At 44.0% G+C, this 24,759-nt stretch overlaps 1 protein-coding gene across 2 annotated transcripts; it reads left to right on the forward strand.

The window, feature by feature from the left end:
- Positions 1-22: 22 nt before the first annotated feature.
- On the forward strand, positions 23-24,492 carry armc8 (armadillo repeat containing 8). Of its 2 annotated transcripts, none has more exons than XM_085435583.1 (22): positions 23-442; positions 1,918-1,994; positions 3,210-3,281; positions 4,156-4,298; positions 4,382-4,479; positions 6,771-6,863; positions 6,963-7,043; positions 7,139-7,214; positions 7,284-7,374; positions 7,457-7,517; positions 7,638-7,838; positions 9,311-9,406; positions 9,495-9,577; positions 10,379-10,460; positions 10,615-10,701; positions 11,459-11,551; positions 11,685-11,834; positions 17,806-17,901; positions 19,861-19,956; positions 20,073-20,145; positions 21,694-21,787; positions 21,875-24,492. In XM_085435583.1, exons 1-22 carry the CDS (start codon positions 398-400, stop codon positions 21,906-21,908), a joined length of 2,022 nt encoding a protein of 673 aa, XP_085291709.1. In that variant the 5' UTR covers positions 23-397; the 3' UTR covers positions 21,909-24,492. The 2 variants fall into 2 exon arrangements, with proteins under 2 accessions (XP_085291709.1, XP_085291710.1); XM_085435584.1 differs by lacking the exon at positions 23-442 and adding an exon at positions 508-1,236.
- Positions 24,493-24,759: the final 267 nt, after the last annotated feature.

Consider the following 24,759-nt stretch of genomic DNA (forward strand, 5'->3'; position numbering starts at 1 on the left):
TCTTGATTTAAAAATATATTGTATTTTAAAAATTTGCGTTTTTATATTTATACCTTAATCTGATGCATAGTTCGCACGACTCAACCTATTGTGTCGAATCAAATTCAAGCAGACAGCAACCACGTCACGTTTATAAACAATATTTACTTTATTGACAAGTCCACGGTCTGTCAGAGAGCTCGCTAAGTTAGCGGTGTTGGTTTTTGTTGCATATCTGCTACGGGACATCACAGCTGAGCCTACGGAAGAATATAGGGGCCTGTTTTAGAAATAACGCTAGCAAAGAGTTGTCTGATTAGGCTACAGTTACTTTTTAAAGGCCCCTCAAAGCTGCTCTGGGGGGTGGAGTGTCTCCAGACTGCTGCGCCGATTGGGGCGCTCCATCGGAGGAAGAGAGATGGCGTGCTTATTGGAGGCCCCACTCCGCATCAGTGTGCTGTCTGTGAGTGCCAGTCTTTATAATTTCAACTAGCATTGTCAGGTTATAGAATGCAAACGGCAACTGCGAGTAGCTGATTTTGTTTGGTCATCTAGAAGCTCTCAAGTATAAAGGTTTTTCTGTTAGCCATAAAGCTAAGTTAAAGGCATTGCAACATGTAGCGGTCCGCCTACGTTGCTGTTGTAGAGAATGATTTTCTTCCTTGCTTTGCCCGGGCGGGCGGGAACCTTCCGAACACAATAAAGAGAATACATGCGAGCTGTGCCCGCTCGCCCCGTCGTTGTAACCTAAAACAAAATTGAGCGAACAAACTAGCTGTCAGTGTTACTCGGAATGAGTTAGCAGCTAATTGCTAAGAGTACCAGTGCTGTCACCAGTTTTGCAGTAGTCAAAACACGTTTATAGAATGCATCATGCACATTGGATAAAAAGTTGTAGGAATGAGATTTTTATTCAAACCACTCAGTATTATTTGATTTTAAGTTATGCGCCGTCTTAATTGCAATAGCAAACTTAACATTGTAAACCTAGCTAACGTTAGGTGCTCCTGCAAGTAACATTAGCAACTGTAGCATACGGTTAAGCTAGCGAAGCAAACTTCGCTAACTCACTGGTTTCCTTACTCTTGAGGTTTTTTTTTTATATGTAGTGTGTCGGCAGTCAGAGCTGTAGTAATTGGTAAGACTCCGGGATTTACTCTAGCAAGTGACACTCACTGCCAACTGTAACTTGGCTAATATAACGCAAAATGTTCCACGAAAAAGCGCATAAGGAGCCCCCGTGAAACGCCCCCCATGGTAGGTGTATGCAGAAAGGAGGCAGTGTGATTGAAGATATCATGGTAACTGATACTTTAGCATCTCAGCTTCACTCTTTTTTAAAAAAAAAAAAAAACACGAGTTGATCCGTTATTGTGTATACATACATAATGCTGTATACTTGTGAAATGAATGTGTGCCACAGTGGCTGTCTGAATGAGAGGTACACAGGTACAGAACGTGTTGGGACACCTTGTGAGCTACGTGCTGGCATCAAAGTGTGACTCCGTTGGCAGCTGGAGGACGTTGACTTCTGCGGAAAGTTCTGGTCAAAGCTGCCAGTGACATAAACAAAGTTTTCTGGTGTCGCAGTGTCAAAAAGCTTTTAAAGGCTCCTGCCGTGGAGGCTGCTGTATTTTTCCTGTGTGTAACACAAAAGGTGTTATTTTAGTTGTAAAAAAAAAAAAAAAACAATTTAAAACTGCCCTTTTTATGTATAATTAATTATTGTTTATTTAATGGTTAATAATTGTTCAGTTAGAAACCAAATTCCGTAGGCTTTTACTCTGCTGAAATATGTGCACTTTGTCAGTTGTCAGATGTGGAGGACAGCATTTGATAGTGTAGAGAAAAAATACTGTACAAGGTAAATCCAGGGTCAAGTCAGTGATTTCTAAAAGTCATGTTTGTGTTTTTGTTTTGTTTTTTGTTCTAATGCAGGAAGTCACCGCCACTAGTCGCCATTATGTTGACAGACTGTTTGACCCCGACCCACAGAAAGTGCTTCAGGGAGTCATGTAAGTGTGGGTCTGATCGCGTATGATATATACACATGTATATCAGGGTGTTTCCTGTGTCAGAATAGTACTTATGTGAATACACACAAAAATACTGTCGCGCATTATGTAGGCAAGGCAAGAAGTCTGTGCATCTTATAGAGTTTTTTTGTTTTTGTTTGATGCATAAAATGCATTATGCTTCAAACTTGTAAATTAAATTGAAGTCTTACATATATTTTTTTTTTCACAGTTTTCATTAATTCTCTTGGTGGAAGGCCAAAACCTGTTTGGTGGGTGGAGACATTGCAGAAAAATCTCTGCGTGTGCTGTTTTGTTTGTTTTTGATTTTTGTTTTAAATTTTGTTTTACAAAGTGCAGGAAAAAAAGTGTTTGAAAAAAAATTTTTTCAGTAAATGACAGCTGTCAAATTCTGCTTGCCTCCAATTTGCAGACTTTATTCAGCCACTGCAATAGCACGTCTTTGGGCTTTCCTGATTTTTCTTTCTTTCTTTTTTGTTGAAAATGAATGAAATTGATGGTTAAAAAAAACAAAAACAAACAGTCCACCCTGTTACGTTAAATTCAGCTGTTGTTGTTGCTAAGAGTTTAATTCCACAGGCTGTTTATCATTTACCAACACGTGCTTGTTTTTAATGTCCCAAATTCTAAACATTAGTGACGACAGTGTTGCAGCAGGAGTGTGTGCTTACATGCACAGGCTTAGCTGTTTGTGACTTCGTGTCTCACTCTCACTCTTGGTCTGGACTGCTGTGATTTGGACTCGGACTATTTAGTTATTTTTAACTTGCGGGGAGACTAGCTCTGGTTACGACTTGTATCGTTTCATTAGCCGAGCGCCTGACCGCCTTAACTGCCTCCTAGATCAGTGTGCTTTTCCACTCACCTTGCTGCAGTTTGATATCACATATCATCTGAAGGTACTAACAGAGCAGAAGAAGCTCATGGGGGGAAAAATGCACTTAGATGAAGCCTGTTCATTTCTAATGTGTTACATGAGAATATGTAGAACATGAGCTTGATATCAATGATTTCTATTGTTGTTTTTAAAACTGTCAGCCTGCCTGACCTGTGTCGGCCTGATGTGCTTATAACTTATCAATTAAATGATAACATGCTATAAATCAAGGTGTTCATATTCACTCTTAAGGTTATATTATGTTGTTTCAAATACATTCACATGTCTCATTTGGATGTATTTGTATGCTTTCACAGTGACATGAAGAACGCTGTCATAGGAAACAACAAGCAGAAGGCCAATCTGATTGTCCTCGGAGCCGTGCCGAGGTATGAATCCCCGCACCTCTCACGCTCTCCTGCTCTCTACTTCCTTCTTTAGGTCTTTGAAAAAGTCATTCTAATGCACTTACATGAAGCTGTTGGAACATGGCACGCTTACCCTCTTGTGTCTGTTCCTCCAACCAAATAAGTTGGACCACATTAAAAGCACTTATGGTGCTTTTGAATCCAGTTGTTTTGCAACCCCCAACCTCTTTGATATCATAACAGAGCATGAAACTCACCACAGTACATTACCCCAGCCATCCTCTGAACCCATTTGGTCACAGATACAGAGTAGATGGATACTTAAAAAAGGTCTGTTAGGGCCAAGTTTATTTTTACCCCCAGGTTCTACAGGCTGATGCCTGTTTTGTTGACAGTAGTATAAAGTTGTAGTTCATGATAATATGAAACTACAGCACAGCTGTTAAAGCTATGCAATATAACCTGGTAGTAAATTCTGCTATGTCTTACAGGTTATGCAGGGTTTGTTCTCATGTTGAACCGGCTCCCAGGTTGGAGTTGGGAAAAAGACGTCCTCTCTAGGCAAAGGCTAGAAAAATAGGCTGCTGGGACTTTATTTGTCTTTTTCCACTTCCTATGTATGGTTCTGCTGGAGGTTTCTTCCTGTTAAACGAGAGTTTTTCCTTTCCGCAGTCACAAACTGCTTGCTCATGGAGGGGTCATCTTATTGTTGGGATTTTCTCTCTATTATTGTAGGTTCTTTGTCTTACAGTATAAAGTGCCTTGAGGTGACTGTTGTGTGTTTCAGTGCTCTGTATATAAATTGCATTGGATAGAAGTGATAAGACTTTATTCAACTGTCTTATTAAAAACCTAGAGAAACCCTGACTGTGCTTCCCTCCTCTGTTGGCTCCAGGTTATTATACCTGCTGCAGCAGAGCTCGTCCAGTATGGAGCTGAGGACAGAGTGCGCCGTAGTGTTGGGAAGCCTCGCCATGGGCACTGAGAACAACATCAAGTCCCTGGTGGACTGTCACATCATCCCTGCCCTTCTTCAAGGTTGGGTCAAACACACACGCACACACAGATGTATGCAAATACTGTAGGTGACGTGAGATTACACGTACTCTGTGTGCTTGCAGGTCTCTTATCTCCGGACCTGGTCTTCATTGAAGCTTGCCTTCGATGTCTCAGAACTGTCTTCATCAGTCCAGTCACCCCTGTGCAGCTGCTTTATACTGTAGGTTGCCTTAAATGCCTTCTATACCACATGTGTAGACAAGTTTGGTCATGACAAGCGCAGAGTACCAGTCTCAGGTATTTGTTGTAGCAAATAAATACAGAACAGAGGCACTAATAAAATGTATTATTGGAAGAAATGCAGTGATTAATATGATCTGATTTGATTCAGAGTCTTATCAAATTCTTTGCCACACTTGTTAGCCTCTGCTGCAGCGGACGTGCAGCTTAGAGGTGTTAATTAAACCTCATGGTGGCACAGACAAGTGTGATTGTTCCGCTTGGTAGCAGTATGCTGTGTAAACACCTAAAGCAGTTTAAATGCAGCATATTGATTCTTCTCTGAAAGAAAATGGAATCAGTAATGTGGAGCGACTGTGTCTGTCTCACTGTAACCAGAAATCTACCAGAGCACCCATCTGTCATTTCCTTGTTTGAATAGCTGGCTAGCCAGCATATAAACTGTCTTTCTGTTTAAGCCTTTGCAGCCATCAAAGACTTTAACCATCAGCAGTTTGTTTACGCAAAGAGGATGGACACAGGATACTAACACTGGTGTCAGCTAGACACAGGCATGCAAACCATGTCAGATAAATGTAAATATACTCCAATTGTATTAGTAAAATGAAGCTCTGCGTGGTAACCTGGTGCACCTAATTTTGAGATTTATTCGAGTCGTGCAGTTGTTGAGGAAAAAGTCATTTTTATAACCAAAAACAACAAAACCCTGTTTACCCCTTCAAAGCTTGCTGGGAGTAGTCCTTGAAGCTCTCCTGGTCTGAGTGATTTCAGCCTGCTTACAGAACAAAATGACTGGTTTGCATCAAAAGTTAGTGATGAGTTAGTTAGTGGTGGTCTCTGACTATGCGGCTACTGTTGGAAAAGCCAAGAAACACTTCTGATTGTCGTCATACCGTGACTTTAGTGAGGTGTCGAAACTCATTGTTAGGGGCAAAGGAGAGGTTCTTAAATTTCATCTTTATGAGAGAATTAAAGAAAAGTTCAAAAGTATCCATGCTGTCATGGATACTTACTTGGTCAAACTCATAATCAGCAGGTCAGTCTTTAAAAAAAAATACCATCACATTCTTTTATCTCCAACAGAAAGCATGAGGACAGTTTTAGTTAAAGATGTTACTCGTGACTATTTGACTGAAAGTAAAAATAAATAAAAAAAATAAAAAGCATGTGTTAAACAGTCACTCTATTGTTAGCATTGCTAGCAGCAGTGGCTACCCTATTTGCAAGGTTCCGTGCAGAGTATGGTGACTCATCGCTCTTGTTGAGTGGTTGCGAGTGCGTTTCCTCTGACACAGCTGACATGGAACGGTTTATCTTTTACAAAGCACCACAGAAGTACCTGGGTGTTCACCTCAACAATAAACTGGACTGGACTACAAATACAGACATCCTGTATAAGAAGGGCCAGAGTCGACTCCACCCGCTGAGGAGACTGAGGTCCTTCGGAGTCTGCAGGACTCTGTTAAGGACATTCTATGACACTGTGGTAGCATCTGCCCTTTTATATGCAGTGGCCTGCAGGGGGAGTGGATGGAGAGGAGGATGTTAGTAAAGCTGACATCCATCATGAACAACCCACATCAGCCACTGCATGAGTATGTGAGTGGGCTGAGCAGCTCCTTTAGTCAGAGACTGAAACACCCTCGCTGCAGGAAGGAGCGCTTTCGCAGATCATTCATCCCAACAGCAGTTAGACTCTATAACCGCTCAATCACAAAGTCATAAGTCACTGGACACTGAACATCCACGGTCACCACTTCATGCATAATGGACCTTCCATGTGTATGGACATGTGCCGGTATATATGTATGTATATGTATACATATGTATATTTTGTGTGTGTGTGTGTGTGTGTGTGTACACATGTCTATAAATAGGAATAGTAGTGGTACAATAGTTATGTCAAGCTATATAGTTTGTCTTCCATATTTCCAACCATATCCATAATCACATACTGTGTATGCTACCATTGTATATAGTGCATTCTCTTACTTTTTTTCACTGATTGTACTTATTTGTATTTTTGTATTTCCTTCTGATATCTGTACTTGAGCTGAGGTGACGCAAAAATGTCCCCATTGTGGGATCAATAAAGTTTTATCTTATCTTATCTCTTAGAACTGAGATTGTCAGGAGTTTATTTTCACCCACCCTGTTTACATTTTCACATCAGAGATGGTTTAAAAGTTGACTATTCTTGAACATGATCACCCATTCTCTCATTGAAATGATTCTGTGTGTATGTTCTCTTTCGTTTGTTTTCTTTTTGAGGACCCCACTGTGATTCCTCATTTAATGTCTCTTCTGAGCAACTCTCTGAGAACCCAGGAGTACATCACCCAGATCTTCTCCCACTGTTGTAAGGTATTTGTTGGTATTTTATTGCCCATAAACACACTGGAGTCCATCACAGTGTCTCTGTTCAGACTGATCGATTGCTGATTTGAGATTTGTTGTGTTCAGACTCCAGAGCACCAGACGATCCTTTTCAACCACGGCGCCATCCAAAATATTGCCCCTTTGCTCATTTCACCCTCTTATAAGGTATAATGGGAGTGTGCATCTTTACCCCGTGTGACCATATGACCTTTGACACACAATACTCTGTAACACTCCATACATCGTCCTCTGTTCTCCAGGTCCGGATGCAGGCGTTAAAGTGTTTCTCAGTCCTGGCGTATGAGAACACTCAGGTCTCCATGACACTGGTGAATGGTGAGGAGCTTTTCTTCTTCTACTTTCTCTCGTCTTTTTCTCCTCTCATGTGCTTTTTTTCCTCATCAGTGCTGGTGGATGGTGAGCTACTCACTCAGGTATTTGTCAAAATGATGCAAAGGGATCAACCCATTGAAATGCAGCTAACAGCAGCCAAATGGTGAGTGGCATAACATTTATTTATTACTGAGTTATATCCTCTGTACCTTTTTGTTTATTTGTGACCTCTTCTCCTGTTCCAGTCTAACCTATATGTGTCGAGCGAGTGCCATCAGGACAGACGATAGCTGCATAGTACTAAAGGTCAGATTTTTCCCACATGTTCTTGTGCCTCGCTTCATCATTTCTCTTGTGATACTCTACCAGTGGCACTCCTTTTTTTGTTTTTTCCCCCTTAAATGTGACTTTTTGCTGCTTGTGCAGACCCTGCCATGTCTCGTGCGAATGTGCAGTAAAGAGCATTTGCTCGAGGAAAGGGTGGAGGGTGCAGAGACACTGGCCTATCTCATGGAGCCCGACGTGGAGCTGCAGAGGATCGCAAGCACCACTGATCACCTCGTGGCCATGCTAGCCGACTACTTCAAGTACCCCAGCTCGGTGTCTGCCATCACTGACATCAAGAGGGTGAGTCGTGTCTGTTCAGTTAAGCAGTTTTAATATTTATCTTTTAAAATGAGGAATCTCAGAGAACTTGATTGCATTGTTCATCACACGTCAGTTCAAGACGTTGCCACTGTGGCAACTTTTCATCCATCACGGGCTTTGTGACTTTTAGATTTCCCCTTCTCTAAGCTGCTCTCGATGAAACCAGCTGCTGGTCTAAGGTCTCCCACTGCCCCCATGAAATAGTGTTGTCACAAAACACACACGTATCTGTTTAAATATCCCATTATGCCCACAAGAGGGCAAACCAGTGCTGTGAAGAACACAGAACACTGTTTTTCAAACATGACCAAAATGGCCCATTCAGTGTCTGCTGAGAGTGCAGTCCAGATTTCACAGTTAACGGCCTTCTAATACAATTAATACAATTTTCATATTGATTTTTTTTTTTTAATTAAAAAATGTGCTTACCTATTGCACCACCTATTAAAAGGTTTTTATATATTTGACTTTGTGTGTAAATTCAAAGTTGTGCACTCACTTGTTGTTGTTTTTTAATGATGTAAGCTGCAGTCATTTCTTCCCTGGAACATAAAATAGTTCAAAGAAATCACTGAAAGCATTACCGTGGCATTCATGCCTACGATGAGTGTCAACTTTTGATCACAACTTTAAATAATTGAGTGTGAATTATATTTGCTGCAGGCACACCTGTGTATGTCTGCTCTGTTCAGTGAGCAGCTGATTTGCTGCCCGTGTGCTGAGTGAGAGGAAAACTAGTTGTGTAGCTATGAGTGATCACGTTTACATGTAAATTTAGTGTAAATCATAGCACAGCTGTGGCCTGTAAATTGTGTGTTTGGAGATTTTTGTCAGAAGATGCAGTTACAAAATGATTTGATTGCTGATGTTTTATAAACAACAATGAAGCGTAGCTAATGCTTCGACCATAGTCACAGTAAAGATGTGGACTCACTAAAAATTGGACCTGTGAATTGAAAGTCGGAGCATTAGAAAGTGCTGACAGTTTCCTTTTGGGATTATCAAAACTTCTTTTCTTCTGTGCGTAACAAATTTGATTGCATCCATTTGGCTCAATAGCGGGATTCTGATGAAAAGTTCAGGGGCTTGTAACATTTGTCTGTGAACCAACAAACTGAACTTGTGCTAATCAGTCTTATAGTTGTAGATGTTTTTCAGGGCATTTAAATATCTGCTGTCTGTGTCCCTAAAACATTTCCTTTCTTGTTTACTAAGACAAATTGAAGGCTGTTGAAATGTATTCCTTTTGCCCAGAAAGACTGTTTAGCTGTTCGATCACTCAGCTTTGACCCGGTAACCCTCAGATTGAGGTCATTTACTGCCTTCAGTTCCCAGGAACAAATACGTAATGCTGATAAACATATTTATTAATCACAAAATGGATCCTTCACCTTGAATAAAAAACCTTTGTCACTTAATGTTCAGCAACAGTTCACTTTGCTGTCTTGCAGCTGGACCACGACCTGAAACACGCACACGAGCTGAGACAAGCAGCTTTCAAACTGTACGCCTCACTGGGCTCCAACGATGAGGAGATCCGCAAAAAGGTGCCCTCTGGTTTACGTCTCTGTTTGCTTATGTAAACGTGTCATTATATGTTTCTGTGCTAACCCGGCCCCTCATGTTGGCTTTCAGATAACAGAGACGGAGAACATGATGGACAGGATAGTCAGTGGCCTATCAGAATCCAGCATTAAAGTCCGTTTGGCGGCTGTCAGGTATGGTGCAAAGTGAGACAGCTGCAAAGACTTGAGGAGGTTAGCACTAAATTTGAGCTTGGTAAAGTTAAAGTGGACCTGTTTTGGCATAGAAAGTTTTCCACTTTAGCCATTTTATTGCTTTAATGTAGATCTTTTAACAGGAAGTCATGTAGATTTGATTGAAATATTATATCCACCCTAATAATCCAATAAACAGTAATGAGCAAAATATTTACTGAACAGAGACGTCCTGCTTTAATGTTTGTTGCTTTCCTCGTGCTGTGCGCACTCATGCTCTGGATCAGATTCATGTCCAAACTGGTACGGATGTATTAGAGAAATTTGCCGTTTCTAATTAAGATCGATATTCTTAAAAGGTTTACAGCAGAGCCACAGCCTTTCGCTGCTTCTGTTTGGGGAAAACTAAGATGTAGGGCAACCTATCAGAATGAAGCTAGCTTAAGGGGGGCGGGACCTTAATGTAAAGGGAGCTGAAGAATTTAGTGTAATAGGTCCACTTGCGGTAATGTTTCCAATGTAACTACAGTAGATCTCATACAGTTGTGTTAGACAAAACGTTACATTACTTTTTAAATCATATAATTAGTATTAATTCTCTGTACACATTTAACCCTTTATGTCAGCTTGCTGTTGCACTCTGGAGGCCTGGCTTGGACCACAGTGGGATTTGCCTGTTGATGAGTAAAACCACAGGCAGTTTAATTCAGGCTCCGGTGCTGATCTGGTACATTAAACCAAAGCTTTGACACACTGAATATCTCCATTAAACCACCTGTTTATATTTTTGTTTTGTCCTAGGTGTCTTCACAGTCTTTCTCGGTCGGTGCAGCAGCTGAGAACCAGCTTCCACGATCATGCAGTATGGAAACCCCTGATGAAGGTCACTGGAATTTGACGTTAAAGTTTTGTTTACAGCATATTTTCACAGCTGTTTAGTGGAGCTCTGAGTTTCTCTACCTGACACATTAACGTCGAGCCTGTCTGCGATTGTGAGAGGAAATATCAACTAAGGTTGTGTGTTCTGTTGTACGCAGCTCTTGCAGAACGCCCCGGATGAAGTCCTGGTTATGGCTTCCTCTACACTATGCAATCTACTGCTGGAATTCTCACCCAGCAAAGAGGTACACTCATGGAGACACTCCGGGTTCTGAAATGAATCGAGTTTGCTGACACGTTCATCTCGTTGTTCGGCTGTTTGATTCACAGCTGTCCTAGTTTGGTACAATCTCACCGTTCACACAGCCTCGTTTTCAGCCACAGCAGAAAGCTTTAAAAACTGAGCAGGTGGAACATGTGCTGGTAAACACAGCAGGGCAGGTAGAAGCTCAGAAGCCACATTTCCCTACAGCAAAAGAGATTAACTGCAGGTCTTACACCTACTCTGAGAAGGAACCCAGATTGAAGTGCAGAGAGAAGCGGAGAGAGTGGACGGCTGTGGTTGAGGGAGCGACACCGTGAATGACTAGAGGGAGTTGTAAAGCAGAGAAATGAAATGTTTTCTGATTGTCTGCATTCTGAAGCTGTAAACTCACTAACCCCTCCTCACAGCCCTGCAGGAAGAAGCTGCTTTTAACCAAAAAGCAGGCACACACGTCACACCTGCATTTCTGACACAGGCAAAGCACCAAAAAGAGACAAACCCGGCTCCCACATTTGTATAAGGTGTTTCTACAAGAGCTGATTATGAATGTAGGTAGGCAACAGCCCCATGCAGACAGTATTTGAGAGGAAATGCTCTGCAGACTGCACGACTGATGATGATGATGATGCCGTTCCTGATGGAGATGTTAAAAAATAGCTGTTTAGTAAAGTAACGTTTTCTTTTTTTGTTTTTTAATTACTTTAATGTTGAGTCCAGTTGTCTTTGTGTGTCTGCAGCCCATCCTGGAGTCAGGGGTAATGGAATTACTATGCAGTCTAACCCAGAGCGACAGTCCTGCACTGAGAGTCAATGGGATCTGGGCCCTGATGGTGAGCTTTTATTTAATTTTTTTACTTTAAAATATTCCCCTCCACCCTTCGTCTGCACTGTAAAAGTGAGCTGCTGTGTTTAGCTTGATGTTAAAATATCCCGACTGACTACTTTGTGTGTTTGTGTGTTAAGAATATGGCGTTCCAAGCTGATCAGAAGGTGAAGGTGGAGATTGTTCGGTGTTTGGGCACAGAACAGCTGTTCCGCCTGCTATCAGACCCCGACACCAACGTGCTGATGAAGACCCTCGGTCTGCTGCGCAATCTACTGTCGCAACGCGCAGTGAGACACGCAAACACACACATGAACAGACATGAATAAGGCTGCAATTAAAGCTTTTTCTCTTTTGTTTGTTTTGGGGGTTTTTTTCATTGTTGGATAAGCTTTCGATTATTGTGTCGATTAACTGCTGAACACTCACCGGCTCAAATTAAATCTCAGATGGAAATCACCTCGTTCTGAGTCAAATTTCAAAGGCTTTGCATTTTTTAAAGCACAAAACTTCACACTGAATCACATTGTAACTTAAATCAGTTTTATTGATATTACAACAACAGTCACAACAAAGTCAATGCTCTACAATAAGCAGTCAGATTAGTTTCTAATAGGAGTGGACAGATAAACAGTAGCGTGTTTCCTGTAGGACGTTGAACTCTTGTGATTTGGTGTAATGCACACTGTTTCTATTGTAAGTGAGTCGCTACAAACTACTAAGTGCTTTGAAGCTTTTGAGCTTTCTTAAGTATGAAAGAATCCATGAATGTTTGGTGAGATTTGTAGTCTTCGGGGGGAATTAAGCCCTCATAGGTTCTTTCAGGGCAAATTGGTCCTGGTTAGAAGGTCAGATTGATGAGTTTATTATAAAAACAGTGATTAAAGTCACATTCAAAGGATTAACTCATGCAGCACAGGGATACAGAGGCCCTCGATTTCGAGTCAGGCCTTGTAGTTGGGCTTTTTGGCAAGCGCGTGGCTGAGGGTCTGGCGCTTTGTAGGTCAGTTGGCGGTCCAATCTCCAGTTGCTAAAATGAGTGGATACAGTGTGGTAGACTAGTGCAGTGTCTGCATCGATACACTGTTGTAGTGAAAACAGAGTTGAGTGTGAAGCCAGACTTGTTGATCTGTGTTTCTACCCTTGCCTGTAGCCACAAGCTAAGGAAAAAGATCAGATTTAAGTGGTGGAAATGGGTTCTTCCTCAGAGAGAGCATGGGAAAACCCGGTCATTTAGGAGGAACTCTAAGTCAAGCTGGGCTCGATGGTCTGATCCTTATATTGGCCCTGTCTGCAGTCACAGATCTGATGGCAGAGGTAGTGTTCTCTGAATCACACAAACACACCAGGAGTTTTTTTTCTCACTTTCAACACAAAGACATGTTTACATACAACGAAAAACAAGTCAGTTTCTGATGTAGGTGTCCATCAGTACAATCTTAGCTCAGATTAGGGGCTCAAAAGGAGTCTGCTGTTTTGGCATATGACTCTGTGAGTGAGGAATGTGAGGCTCCAACGCCAGAGAGACTGTCTCCAGTTCTGGTTCCCATTCATATCCTCACACAGGGAGCCAGTAGCTGGGTAAGCTTGGATAAGCACAAGAAAATTGATGTCTGGATACTAATGAATGAGTGTTAAGCAGCTACAACAGTTTGGTGTGTAGAGCAGCTTCCCAAATTCCACGGTGATGTTTTGTCCCATTACCGATCAAAACCTCTGTTCAGTTTACAGTAGAGCAGAGAAAGCTAATATTAATATTTCCCAGATAATATTTAAGATATTTTTAAAATGTGTACTGTTTGCTGTGGATACTTTGCAGTAATTATGAAATGATGTTGTTAAATGAATAAATAAATTTTAGCTTTCCACTGGTTACATGCAAATATTATCGTGACTATCGTGCTGCGTCAGATTCGATATCAACAAAATCCACTTTCACAAAAGAGTCTAGTTTATGCAACAAATGTACTGCTGCTGTTTGTGAACTGCTCTTAGGTGGCCCATATGTCATAGGCTACGTTCACACTGCAGGTCTTAATGCTCAATTCCGATTTTTTTTGATCAATCCGATTTTTTTTTTTTTTCTCTGCTTGTCCACACTACAAATAAAATGTGACAGCAGACGCGCTCTAGTGTGAACCCTCAAAGCGGCTCGCATGCACAAAAGAAGACGACACACACAACGCGCTCTGTTTAGACCCAGAGCAAACAGGATTGTTTGACTGATGGACCTTAATATAAAGACTTGTTTCAGACTTTACGTTTCCCAATTTTGCTTTATGTTATTTTGTCATTTACAAATGGCCTAATAATTATCCTTATTGCTGTTTTAGAGAGGAGCAGTGCTTCAAAGGATAGTTGCAGATTTCTGTCAGAATCTGCAGATTATACAGTATAAATAAAATGTTCACGTTTCTCCAACGTTGTCTTCCAAACAGTTTCACTGGATGGCCAGGAAGCATTCGCGATGTCTTCTCTGGCGCTGATAATTGGCGTCTGTCTTGTGTCAGTGACATAAAAGACGGATTTAATGCGACATGACCGTTCAAACAGCAGTCGCTTTCTAGAACATCAGATATGTATCGGATTCAGTACCACATATGAAAGTGACCCAGGTCGGATTTGAAAATATCGGATTTGTGCTGCTCCTCCTTGAATCGCTACCTTATCGTGGTGGAGGGGTTTGTGTGTCCCAGGGATCCCAGGGGCTATGCCCCCTGGTAGGGTCTCCCATGGCAAATTGGTCCTGGGTGAGGGACCAGACAAAGAGCGATTCAGAAGACCCTTATGAAAAGAATATCGAGGGAACAGTTTACCCTGCCCGGGATAGGGTTACCGGGGCCCTGCCCTGGAGCCAGGCCCGGGGAGGGTGCCCGAGGGCGAGCGTCTGGTGGCCGGGCCTTAGTCCATGGGGCCCGGCCAGGCACAGCCCGAAGAGGAGACATGGGCCCATCCTCCCGCAGGCCCACCACCCGCAGGAGGCGCCATAGGGGTCGGGTGCATTGTGTGCCGGGTGGCGGCCAGGAGCGGAGGCCCTGGCGGACTGACCCCCGGCTGCCAAGACTGGCAATAGGGACATGGAATGTCACCTATCTGGTGGGGAAGGAGCCTGAGTTAGTGCGTGAGGTTGAGAGGTACCGTCTAGATATAGTCGGGCTCACCTCTACGCATGGCTTGGGCTCTGGAACCAGTCTCCTGGAGAGGGGCTGGACTCTGTCTCAGTCTGGAGTTGCCCCTGGTGAGAGGCGGCGGGCTGGGGTGGGTATTCTAATATCCCCTCTGCTTGCTGCCGGTACGTTGGGGTTTTTCCCGGTGGACGAGAGGGTTTGTTCCCTGTGTCTTAGGGTCGGGGAACGGGTCCTGACTGTCATCTGCGCTTATGCGCCGAGTGGCAGTTCGGAGTACCCAGCCTTCTTAGAGTCCCTGGGTGGGGTGCTGGAAGGTGCTCCACCTGGAGACTCTGTTGTCGTGCTGGGAGACTTCAATGCTCACGTGTGTAACGACAGCGAGACCTGGAGGGGCGTGATTGGGAGGAACGGCCTCCCTGATCTGAACCCGAGCGGTGTTTTGTTATTGGACTTCTGTGCTAATCACAGTTTGGCCATAACGAACACCCTGTTCGAACATAAGAGTATCCATAAGTGCACGTGGCACCAGGACGCTCTAGGCCGTAGGTCGATGATCGTATCACCAGACCTGCGACCATATGTTCTGGACACTCGGGTAAAGAGAGGGGCTGAGTTGTCAACTGATCACCACCTGGTGGTGAGTTGGATCAGGTGGCGGGGGAGGACGCTGGACAGACCTGGTGCACCTAAACGCGTAGTGAGGGTGTGCTGGGAACGTCTAGCAGAGGCCCCAGTCCGTGAGATCTTCAACGCACACCTCCGGCAGAGCTTCAACAGCATTCCAAGGGAGACTGGGGACATTGAGTCCGAATGGAACATGTTCAGCGTCTCCATTGCCGAAGCTGCTGCATTGAGCTGCGGCTGCAAGGTGGTTGGTGCCTGCCGTGGTGGTAATCCCCGAACCAAATGGTGGACACCAGAGGTGAAGGGAGCCACCAGGCTGAAGGAGTCCTATCGGGCTTGGTTAGCCTGTGGGACTCCGGAGGCAGCCGACAGGTATCGACAGGCCAAGCGGAATGCGGCTCGGGCAGTGGCTGAAGCAAAAACTCGGGTGTGGGAGGAGTTCGGAGAGGCCATGGAAAAAGACTTTTGGACTGCCTCGAAGAGATTCTGGCAAACCATCAGGCGTCTCAGGAGGGGAAAGCGGTGCTCTACCTGCACTGTGTATAGTGCTGGCGGAGCGCTGCTGACGTCGACTGAGGAAAATTGTCAGGCGGTGGAAGGAATACTTCGAGGACCTCCTTAATCCCACTGACACGTCTTCCGGGGAGGAAGCAGAGTCTGGGGATGAGGGGAATGACCCGCCAATTTCCAGGGGCGAGGTCACTGAGGCAGTTAAACAACTCCTTGGTGGCAGAGCCCCTGGTGTTGATGAGGTCCGCCCCGAGTTCCTGAAGGCTCTGGACGTTGTAGGGCTGTCCTGGTTTACACGCCTCTGCAATGTTGCGTGGAGATCAGGGGCAGTACCTGTGGACTGGCAGACCGGGGTGGTGGTCCCCATCTTTAAGAAGGGGGACCGGAGGGTGTGTTCCAACTACAGGGGGATCACACTCCTCAGCCTCCCTGGGAAAGTCTATGCCAGGGTGCTGGAAAGGAGAGTTCGTCCGCTAGTCGAACCTCGGATACAGGAGGAACAATGCGGTTTTCGTCCTGGTCGCGGAACACTGGACCAGCTCTTTATCCTCTCGAGGATACTTGAGGGTGCATGGGAGTTTGCCCAACCAGTCTACATGTGTTTTGTGGACTTGGAGAAGGTAGTCGACCGTGTCCCTCGGGGTGTCCTGTGGGAGGTGTTGCAGGAGTATGGGGTGTCTGGCCCATTGCTACGGGCCATTCGATCCCTATACAACCGTTACAAGAGCTTGGTTCGCATTTCCGGCAATAAGTCGGACTCGTTCCCGGTGGGTGATGGGCTCCGCCAGGGCTGCCCTTTGTCTCCGTTTCTGTTCATAATTTTTATGGACAGGATTTCTAGGCGCAGCCAAGTGGCGGAGGGCTTTCGCTTTGGTGGCCTCAGAATCTCATCTCTGATTTTTGCGGATGATGTGGTTCTGTTGGCTTCATCGGGTGAGGGCCTCCAGCTTGCACTGGAACGGTTCGCAGCCGAGTGTGAAGCAGCGGGAATGATGATCAGCACCTCCAAATGTGAGGCCATGGTTCTCAGCCGGAAAAGGGTGGAGTGCCCACTCCGGGTCGGGGATCAGTTCCTACCCCAAGTGGAGGAGTTCAAGTATCTTGGGGTCTTGTTCACGAGTGATGGGAGAAGGGAGCCGGAGATCGACAGGCGGATTGGGGCTGCAGCTGCAGTAATGCAGACGCTCCCTCTTCACCCTCGTGGTGAAGAGGGAGCTGAGTGTAAAAGCGAAGCTCTCAATTTACCGGTCGATCTACGTCCCTACCCTCACCTATGGCCACGAGCTGTGGGTAGTGACCGAAAGAACGAGATCGCGGATACAAGCGGCAGAAATGAGCTTCCTCCGAAGGGTGGCTGGCCTCTCCCTTACAGATAGGGTGAGAAGTTCGGCCATCCGGGAGGGGCTCAGAGTAGAGCAGCTGCTGCTCCACATCGAAAGGAGCCAGCTGAGGTGGTTCGGGCATCTGACAAGGATGCCCCCTGGGCGCCTCCTGGGTGAGGTGTTCCAGGCATGTCCCACCGGGAGGAGGCCCCGGGGCAGACCCAGGACACGCTGGAGAGATTATATCTCTCGGCTGGCCTGGGAACACCTTGGTGTTCCCCCGGATAAGCTGGAGGAGGTGGCTGGGGAGAGGGAGGTCTGGGCCTCTTTGCTTAGGCTGCTGCCCCCGCGACCTGGTCTCGGATAAAGCGGATGAAGATGGATGGATGGATGGATGGACGGATTTGTGCTGTTCACACTGTCATACCATGATGGGATAGATGGGTCGCACAGGGTCAGAAAAGTCTGATTTGATGCGCTTTCGCCTGCAGTGTGAACGTAGCCATAGGTGGTACTTGACCTCTGGGTCAGCGTTGAATGCTCCCCACTTGTGTTATCACTACATATGAACGATCCAGTATGGGCTGAATTTGAATGAATTGTCGAGAGGTCTTAAGTGCAACATGCAGACTGATTCTCCTTTGCTTCCCCTTTACTCCCAACTCTCATTTTGTCAGCACATTGACCAGGTCATGAGCTCCCACGGGAAGCAGATCATGCAGGCAGTTACCCTCATCCTCGAAGCGGAGCACAGTATAGAGGTCAAAGAGCAGGTGAGCACCCGTCTGCTTCACACGTACAGATGATTTATTTTTTCTAAGTTCAGCGTGCTGCTGTGTGGCAGAGCAGTTAAACATTCTGCTTATGTGATCACAGGCTGTCTGCCTGAGGTCAGTCTTGTCCTATTAAATTCAGTGGTGTTTGTATCGGGACATAAACAATAATCTGGTCCAAAACAGGTCATAAAATTAAGTACAATCCTGGATGAACAGCACAACAGGACACATTGCACCATTCCCATCATACAGGGAAAAGCAGCAACCAGGTGCTGCTAACAAATGTACTTAATTGACCAATCTCTATAAATGCAGACGTTTTGACAGTTTGCTGGTCTGGAATGTTCAGGTGTGTTAACACAGTGCCCAGTAGAAAAGATAACGGTGATCTTGGAGAAGCATTTGCTGCTGCCTGTCAATCTAGTAAGGGTTCCAAGGCCACTCACTCACTTAAACTTCAGCGATATCAATCTGTCCAGTTAGGGAGCACAAACCACTGTGAATCTATTACAGTTGCTTTGATGCAGATGAAAGTAACAACAGATGGACTGGACAGGCAACAAGAGAGCCTTCAGAAAGGGCATGTTGGAGGAGGTTGAAATATGTGGTTACAGTTGCTCCAAGAAAATAACAGTAACAGACTGAACTAAATTAAATAATACAATATATTACAAAGTTTACAAAATATAAGAAATGGCTCTAATATTTACAAATAGCTCAATTATAAGAAGTGAAATAGATATGATTGACATTAATTTGTAAAACTTTGCTGTAGAGCAAGTGCAAAAGGGTGTAACTACTGCACTGTGCATTCGATGGAGGAGTTATACAAGGAGATGATTTCCGGTGTTGTTCACTGGTGCACGTCATGGAGTGGGTGGGAGTTTTCTGTGCCATATGACGAAATGTATCGGATGACGAAATTAAAACTTCTCTGGTTTCATATTATAAGCTATCTTTTATTTTGTCGTGGAGCAAAATCCACTGTTTACAGCAATATATTTTTTTGGGATGGCCACCACGTGGATGCAGACACACAGAATACCAGCATGGCCAGTGAAGACGAACCAGGCAGCTCCAAACAGAAGGACCAGTCAACAAAAATCGAGGACCTTATTCCTAAATGAGAGGCTCCCTCTGTAGCATGGACATGGTTTGGTTATGAAAAGTCTGACACGGACCAGAACACTGTACTATGCAAGTTATGCTGCAAACCGGTCCCCACCACAGACTCAAACACGACAAACCTCTCAACCACCTACGAACGAATCACGTGAAAGAGTAAGGAGAGAGTTTAAGGATGAGAAGCAAAAAAAGAGCCGTCAGGTGCTCAAAACATTAGAACAGGCTTTTCCCTGCAGCGTGCCGTGTAATAAATACTCAGAAAGAAAATGGCAGCTGTTGCAACTTTTATCTACAAATATAAAGTTTCATGCATCGATCAAAACACTCGACTCCAGGTACATGACGCCCAGGTCGAGCTGCCTGAGAGTCACAGCGTTTACGGAAAAAGCACTATTTTGTGATTTCTATCATCATTGGGATGAGAAATGTCATATCGAATATGAGATTTTGGTCATATTGATTCCTCGTGGTATTTCTTCCACATCGTTGACACTGTGCTGTGCAGTAAACCTTCATGTGACAGTACGTATGGATGTGCAATACTGAGGGAACTACAAGCTGAGTGTACTGCAGGCATCAAGGCAGAGCTATAGAGGGGTCCATGGTTTGGGGGTTGTCTTGTTGTTGCCTGGCCAGTGCTCTTGTTATCAGTTTGACTCGGTTTGTGCCTTCTAAGTGGACAGATTGACGTCCCCGTCCACAAACACAAAGTGTGATGATCAAATGTTGCCAGTTTTGTGAATGTGTTGCCTGTTGCTTTCTTTTATTTATTTTTTAACCTCAGAACAAACTGTTCAGATAAAAGCACTGATGTAACACTTTGTCTGTCAGACGCTGTGCATCCTAGTCAACATTGCCGATGGCAACACAGCCAAGGACCTCATCATGACCAATGACGACATGCTCCAGAAAATCAAATACTATATGGTACTGTGCACACTGTTAGTGTTTAAGCACATACTAGAGGTCGCGGCCTGATTGATCTGTGTCATTGTCCCGTCTTTCTTGACTTGTAACTTCTCTGATGTCTGCTGTTCCCACAGGGGCATTCGAATGTGAAACTGCAGCTTGCTGCAACCTTTTGCGTCTCAAACCTTATCTGGAATGAGGAGGACGGTAAGAAATGCAGCGCACAGGTACATGGACTAATAAAGAAAGGGCATGGGTTTAGATAAAGGAGACCGAGGAACATGAAGAAAGCTGAGCTCACGTTAAAGTAGTAAGAACTGAGGTCTTAAGTGTTCAGCTTTAGTTTATAGAACATTTACCAGAATGAAGGCACGTCACAGGCAAGTACAACGCTGAAAGATGTCTGATGGAGAAATGCTGTGTAGGATGGAAGGAGCATGGTAATAAAGTCGACCTCTCAAATGGTTGTTTACATTTTAGTCTTTTAAATGCTCATTCAGGGAGAGTGTAACTCAGACTTTTGAAGTTACAGTTTACTGTTTTCTGTGTTTGTTTTTTGTTTGTTTTAAAAAGAGGTCAGCCATAGGAATATACAGGGGATTTAATACTAATTATAGTACATGGCCTTCTGAAAGTGCTGTAACAGAGTTTTAAGATGTCCTTCCTTCACTTTTATTGTCTTCAGTGCCAACTCTCTGCTCCCACAGAGGTCGATTGTCTTGATAATAGTGAAAAAAAGCAACAATCGTTGAGCCTTAAAGGAGATAACTTGTAAGCTGGAGAGAAAATGTGTTCGGCCTGAATGAATTTCATCCCTTTATGTCTCTGATTTCTAATTTCCTGCTTCTAAATTCAGCTAAAACTGAAGTTATTGTTCTCTTCATTAAATCTTAACATGCTGTGTGACCAGATGGGATGAATCTGGGAATCATTTTTGCACTGAGTGTTTCTTCTTTACTCATTCATCATTATTAATTAAACTCTGATTTCTCTTCTATAGTTTGCCTTTTGTCCTGAAGGCTTGTGACATTTCACCTACTATTTGAAAATGCCCAAAGGTGGGCAGATCTCAGAAGGGAGCATATTTCAAAGAATCAGGGTACCAGCACTGAAGGCTGTGTTGTTAGGGAAGGAGAGCAGGCTGTTATCTGGGGGAAACAGAGTCCAGGACAGAGTGTAGGAGGTGAAATGTCTGATCAGCACTGGGAAGCAGGATTTTATAGGAGATACCGAACTTTATCAAAGCCAAGAGGTGAATAAAGGCGGGGTGTTGTCACGACTTGGTGTCGGTAGAAACTTTGTCAATTTTGTTTTATGAGCATACTGCAGCTTGTCCAAGGCACCATTGCAGCACTCCAAGCAGGAGGTGATGAATGGGGGGTCTCAGCTGGGGAATTTGAGATAATGGCCAGAGTCTGGTGATGTTCTCTAGTTTCACCCAGGATGGAGACTCCTGGAGATGGTGAATAGGAGCAGCCATCCACATCATGGCATAGATCAGTCCCTTTCTGGAGCTGGGGCTTGGGGAACTACACCCCAGAGTTCAGTTTGAAGAAATTATTTGACATCCAGATCTTGACGTCTTCAAGGCAGTTGACCAGGGACAGAGGAGGGAGCTGATTGGAGGCTTTGGTGCTAAGATACAGCTGTGGAACATGTGTCTGTGTTCATATTAATGAACACACAGCTGCAGTGGGATTTTACATGTCAGCAGACATTGTTATTTGTCCTCTCTGCTTCACTGTGTGTCATCAGGTTCTCAGGAGCGTCAGGACAAGCTGAGGGAGATGGGCTTTGTGGACATCCTGCACAAACTGACACAATCCTCTGAGCCCAACCTCAGTGACAGGTGGGCCAGAACAGTGCGTCACAAAAAAGAAAATATCCTGTCAGACACTCCTTTAGCCTGCTGGACTCATTCTGTGTCTCTTTTCAGAGCGAAGACAGCATTGCAGCAGTACCTAGCATGACTACAGTGGGCAGCCATCGCCTTCTGCCAGCCTGACTAACAAATGTGTGGAGGACACCTGGCTCCTTTGTTATTTGTTTCAGTTAAAGTGCCCCTATTATGCTGTTTTTAACTAATAGGATTACTTTAAAAAAGAAAAATTCATATTGTGCACTCCTGCAGCGCCTCTTCTCGTCGTCTGAGCCCAGTCTGCTCCACTCGGTCCACTGCTATAACAGAAGCAAGGCAGCGTTTTTGTGCCCAGCCAGCATAGCCCTTTAACAGCTGCCAACTTAGAACACGTTAGCAGTGGCCACTTCAGAAAGACACGCCAACAGCATCAAACATAATACAGCTGTTCTCTTGAAATTGTATAAATGTTAATTACAACAGTAGACAGAACAATAGAATATGTCCATTAGAGCAGTGTTGCTGGGAATTTTCCTCTATTTAATGTAATTATGTCAAACTCATTTTACAAATAAAACCCCACTTTCTGCCACACAGTTCATTTCCTGAGATATGTTAGGATAAGATAAAGAGCACATCTGAGTTTTTCTACATGATAAATATGTAAAAATACAGAAAAGTCCTGGTAGCTCACCGCACAGACTGTCCTGTATTTGTAAAACAAAGTTTTTGTTAATTGATGAATTTAAAAAGTTAAATTGAAATTTCTACAGTAGACAGTGAAAAACAGGAACTTTTCTGTCATGTAATTGTTTATTTATTATTTAACTACTCTGGTCCAGTATAAATGGCTGTGGGGGAGGTCTTTATCAGCAGGAGAATCTGTAAAACTTAAAAAAAAAAAAAATACAGTTAAAAGTCCAAAGATGCATGCCTTCCTCCATATTTTCCAAAGCCATCCAGCGGGACAGATTGGCAAGTCCCCATAGTTTGACACCACTGCCTTAGAGGGTAGGATAGAAGCTGACGGGTATCGTGAGCATATTAATGCTCTTGTTTTAGCCAGAAACAGACGATGCCGTGTGCTTTGCTAGTATTGGAGATATTTTAGAGTTATCACAGCAACCCTAGCAACAAAATAATGTCCCACGGCGAAGGAGCATGTGGAGGGCGGGTGTTTCTTTGTTAGAGTGCCCCACACTAGCAGCTAGGCAGGATTTATTTAAACATGTTACACAGTGACATAGATCAGAAACGTAAGGAAAAGCTTGGACTACAAACAAGGTGTTTTAGCAAACCCCAGAAAGGCTAATAGGGGCACTTTAATGGTGAGGCCTGTTTTGTTGCACAAAGACACCTTTTTTTGGACCTGTGGCTGACCTCTCTTCACTTCTCCAGTACAAACACCTCAACCCAGCCTCAACAGTTCGGCGCCAGCTCCACGGCGGAGACTCTGAGACTGCAGTTGTTGTGAAATCAACGGTTAGGGGAGTTTCACCTGATAGGTTTTATTTTATTCTTCTCTTAAAGTGAATCCTTGGATTTGGATTTTGTGATTTGAGATTTGCAGACTTTGTTTTCTTTCTGTTTTTGGAGTGCAGCTGCCTGACGTCACCGCTAATTTGGAGCCTTCAGACTCCCAACAGTGGAGATTATGGTTTCAGAGCACGGCTGACGGACAGCAAAGTTTCCCAGTTGTATTTTTTTAATTTTTGACTAAAATTACTATTAATATTAATGTTTCCTTAAGGCATCGCAAGTAAGGACTCACTTGGAAAAACACAGACTGCCTATTTTGGAATTTCTTTTCTTCTTTGTGGATACATACCTCGTAAATATATAAATATATATAAATATAAACAAATATATATTTTTGGATTTTTATTTTCCCCTCATGTTTTTCAGTCGATCCCTCTGAACCATGATTTTTGGCACAGTCGGGGGAATCTACTGCACTCTAAATATCTGTCGAACGCTGAACGTGGTCTCTGGAGGATAATCAGGAATGAGCATTTCTCCTTTCAGGTGTCGTCACTGTGATGGTGCTGCTCGCGCAGAAGCCTGTCACTTCTGTCCAGTAACCTTATTTCCAGTAACCATTTCTCATGATCCCACTGAGAAATGCAGTGCTTACACAGACCTGCGGTTATTAATTACACCCAACACCTGGGAAAAGAGGATTAATGTATCCATCCCTCACACCTCCTGTCGAGAAAGACCCGATGTCTGCTGCTCTCTGCAGTCCCCTGCATGTGTTTGTCAGGAGGGATAAATGAAATTCCCAAACCTCCAGCTTTCTCTCCCTTGATGTGTTTTTGAGAGGCGAGTGAGGACAGAGTAGATGTAAGAAATAAAGTAAGAATCATTTGACACTAAGGCATGAGTACATGCACTACAGCAGAATCAAGTGCTACATTGTTTCTCGACCCCTTTGTTATATAATTTCTTCTCCAATCAGGATATTTCTAGAACGTTTGTCCTGACATTTCAAACCTTACTGAAGCTCTGATAGAATGAATGTTACCCTTGAGAATATATGCAGATCTGAAGGAGTTCCTGTGTTGTCTTATTTCTTCTTGGAGAGTCTGCTGTATTAAAAATCCCACCGGTTTTGTTGTTCTTCTTATTTTTTTTTAAATTTATTCATTGTTAGTTAGGGGTTGCTTCATGGATTTGAAATAAACCATTAGAATGTGTTACAGACTTGTTGCTGCTGCACACAGTAATGTCAGAGTGTGAATGTGATGCTGACCTGACAGCAGACTTGCAGTCACATGTGAAAAAGAATGATGCAGGTCTTCCCAGGAGTGGATGTCCCAGCAAATTCAAGCCAAGGTCTCAGACTCCACATCCATATTAAATACAACCCCCCACCCCCCCCACCCAAAAGAACAGCTACGGCTGGTTTGGAAAGGAGAAAGCCTCTTCACTCCATGAAGAACATGGCAGCACAGCTTAGGTTT

The sequence above is a fragment of the Copadichromis virginalis genome, linkage group LG16 (assembly GCF_057382275.1).
Source record: "Copadichromis virginalis isolate Kocher_CV1m ecotype Utaka linkage group LG16, C_Virginalis_male_GT1.1, whole genome shotgun sequence".
NCBI classification, from domain to species: Eukaryota; Metazoa; Chordata; class Actinopteri; order Cichliformes; family Cichlidae; genus Copadichromis; species Copadichromis virginalis.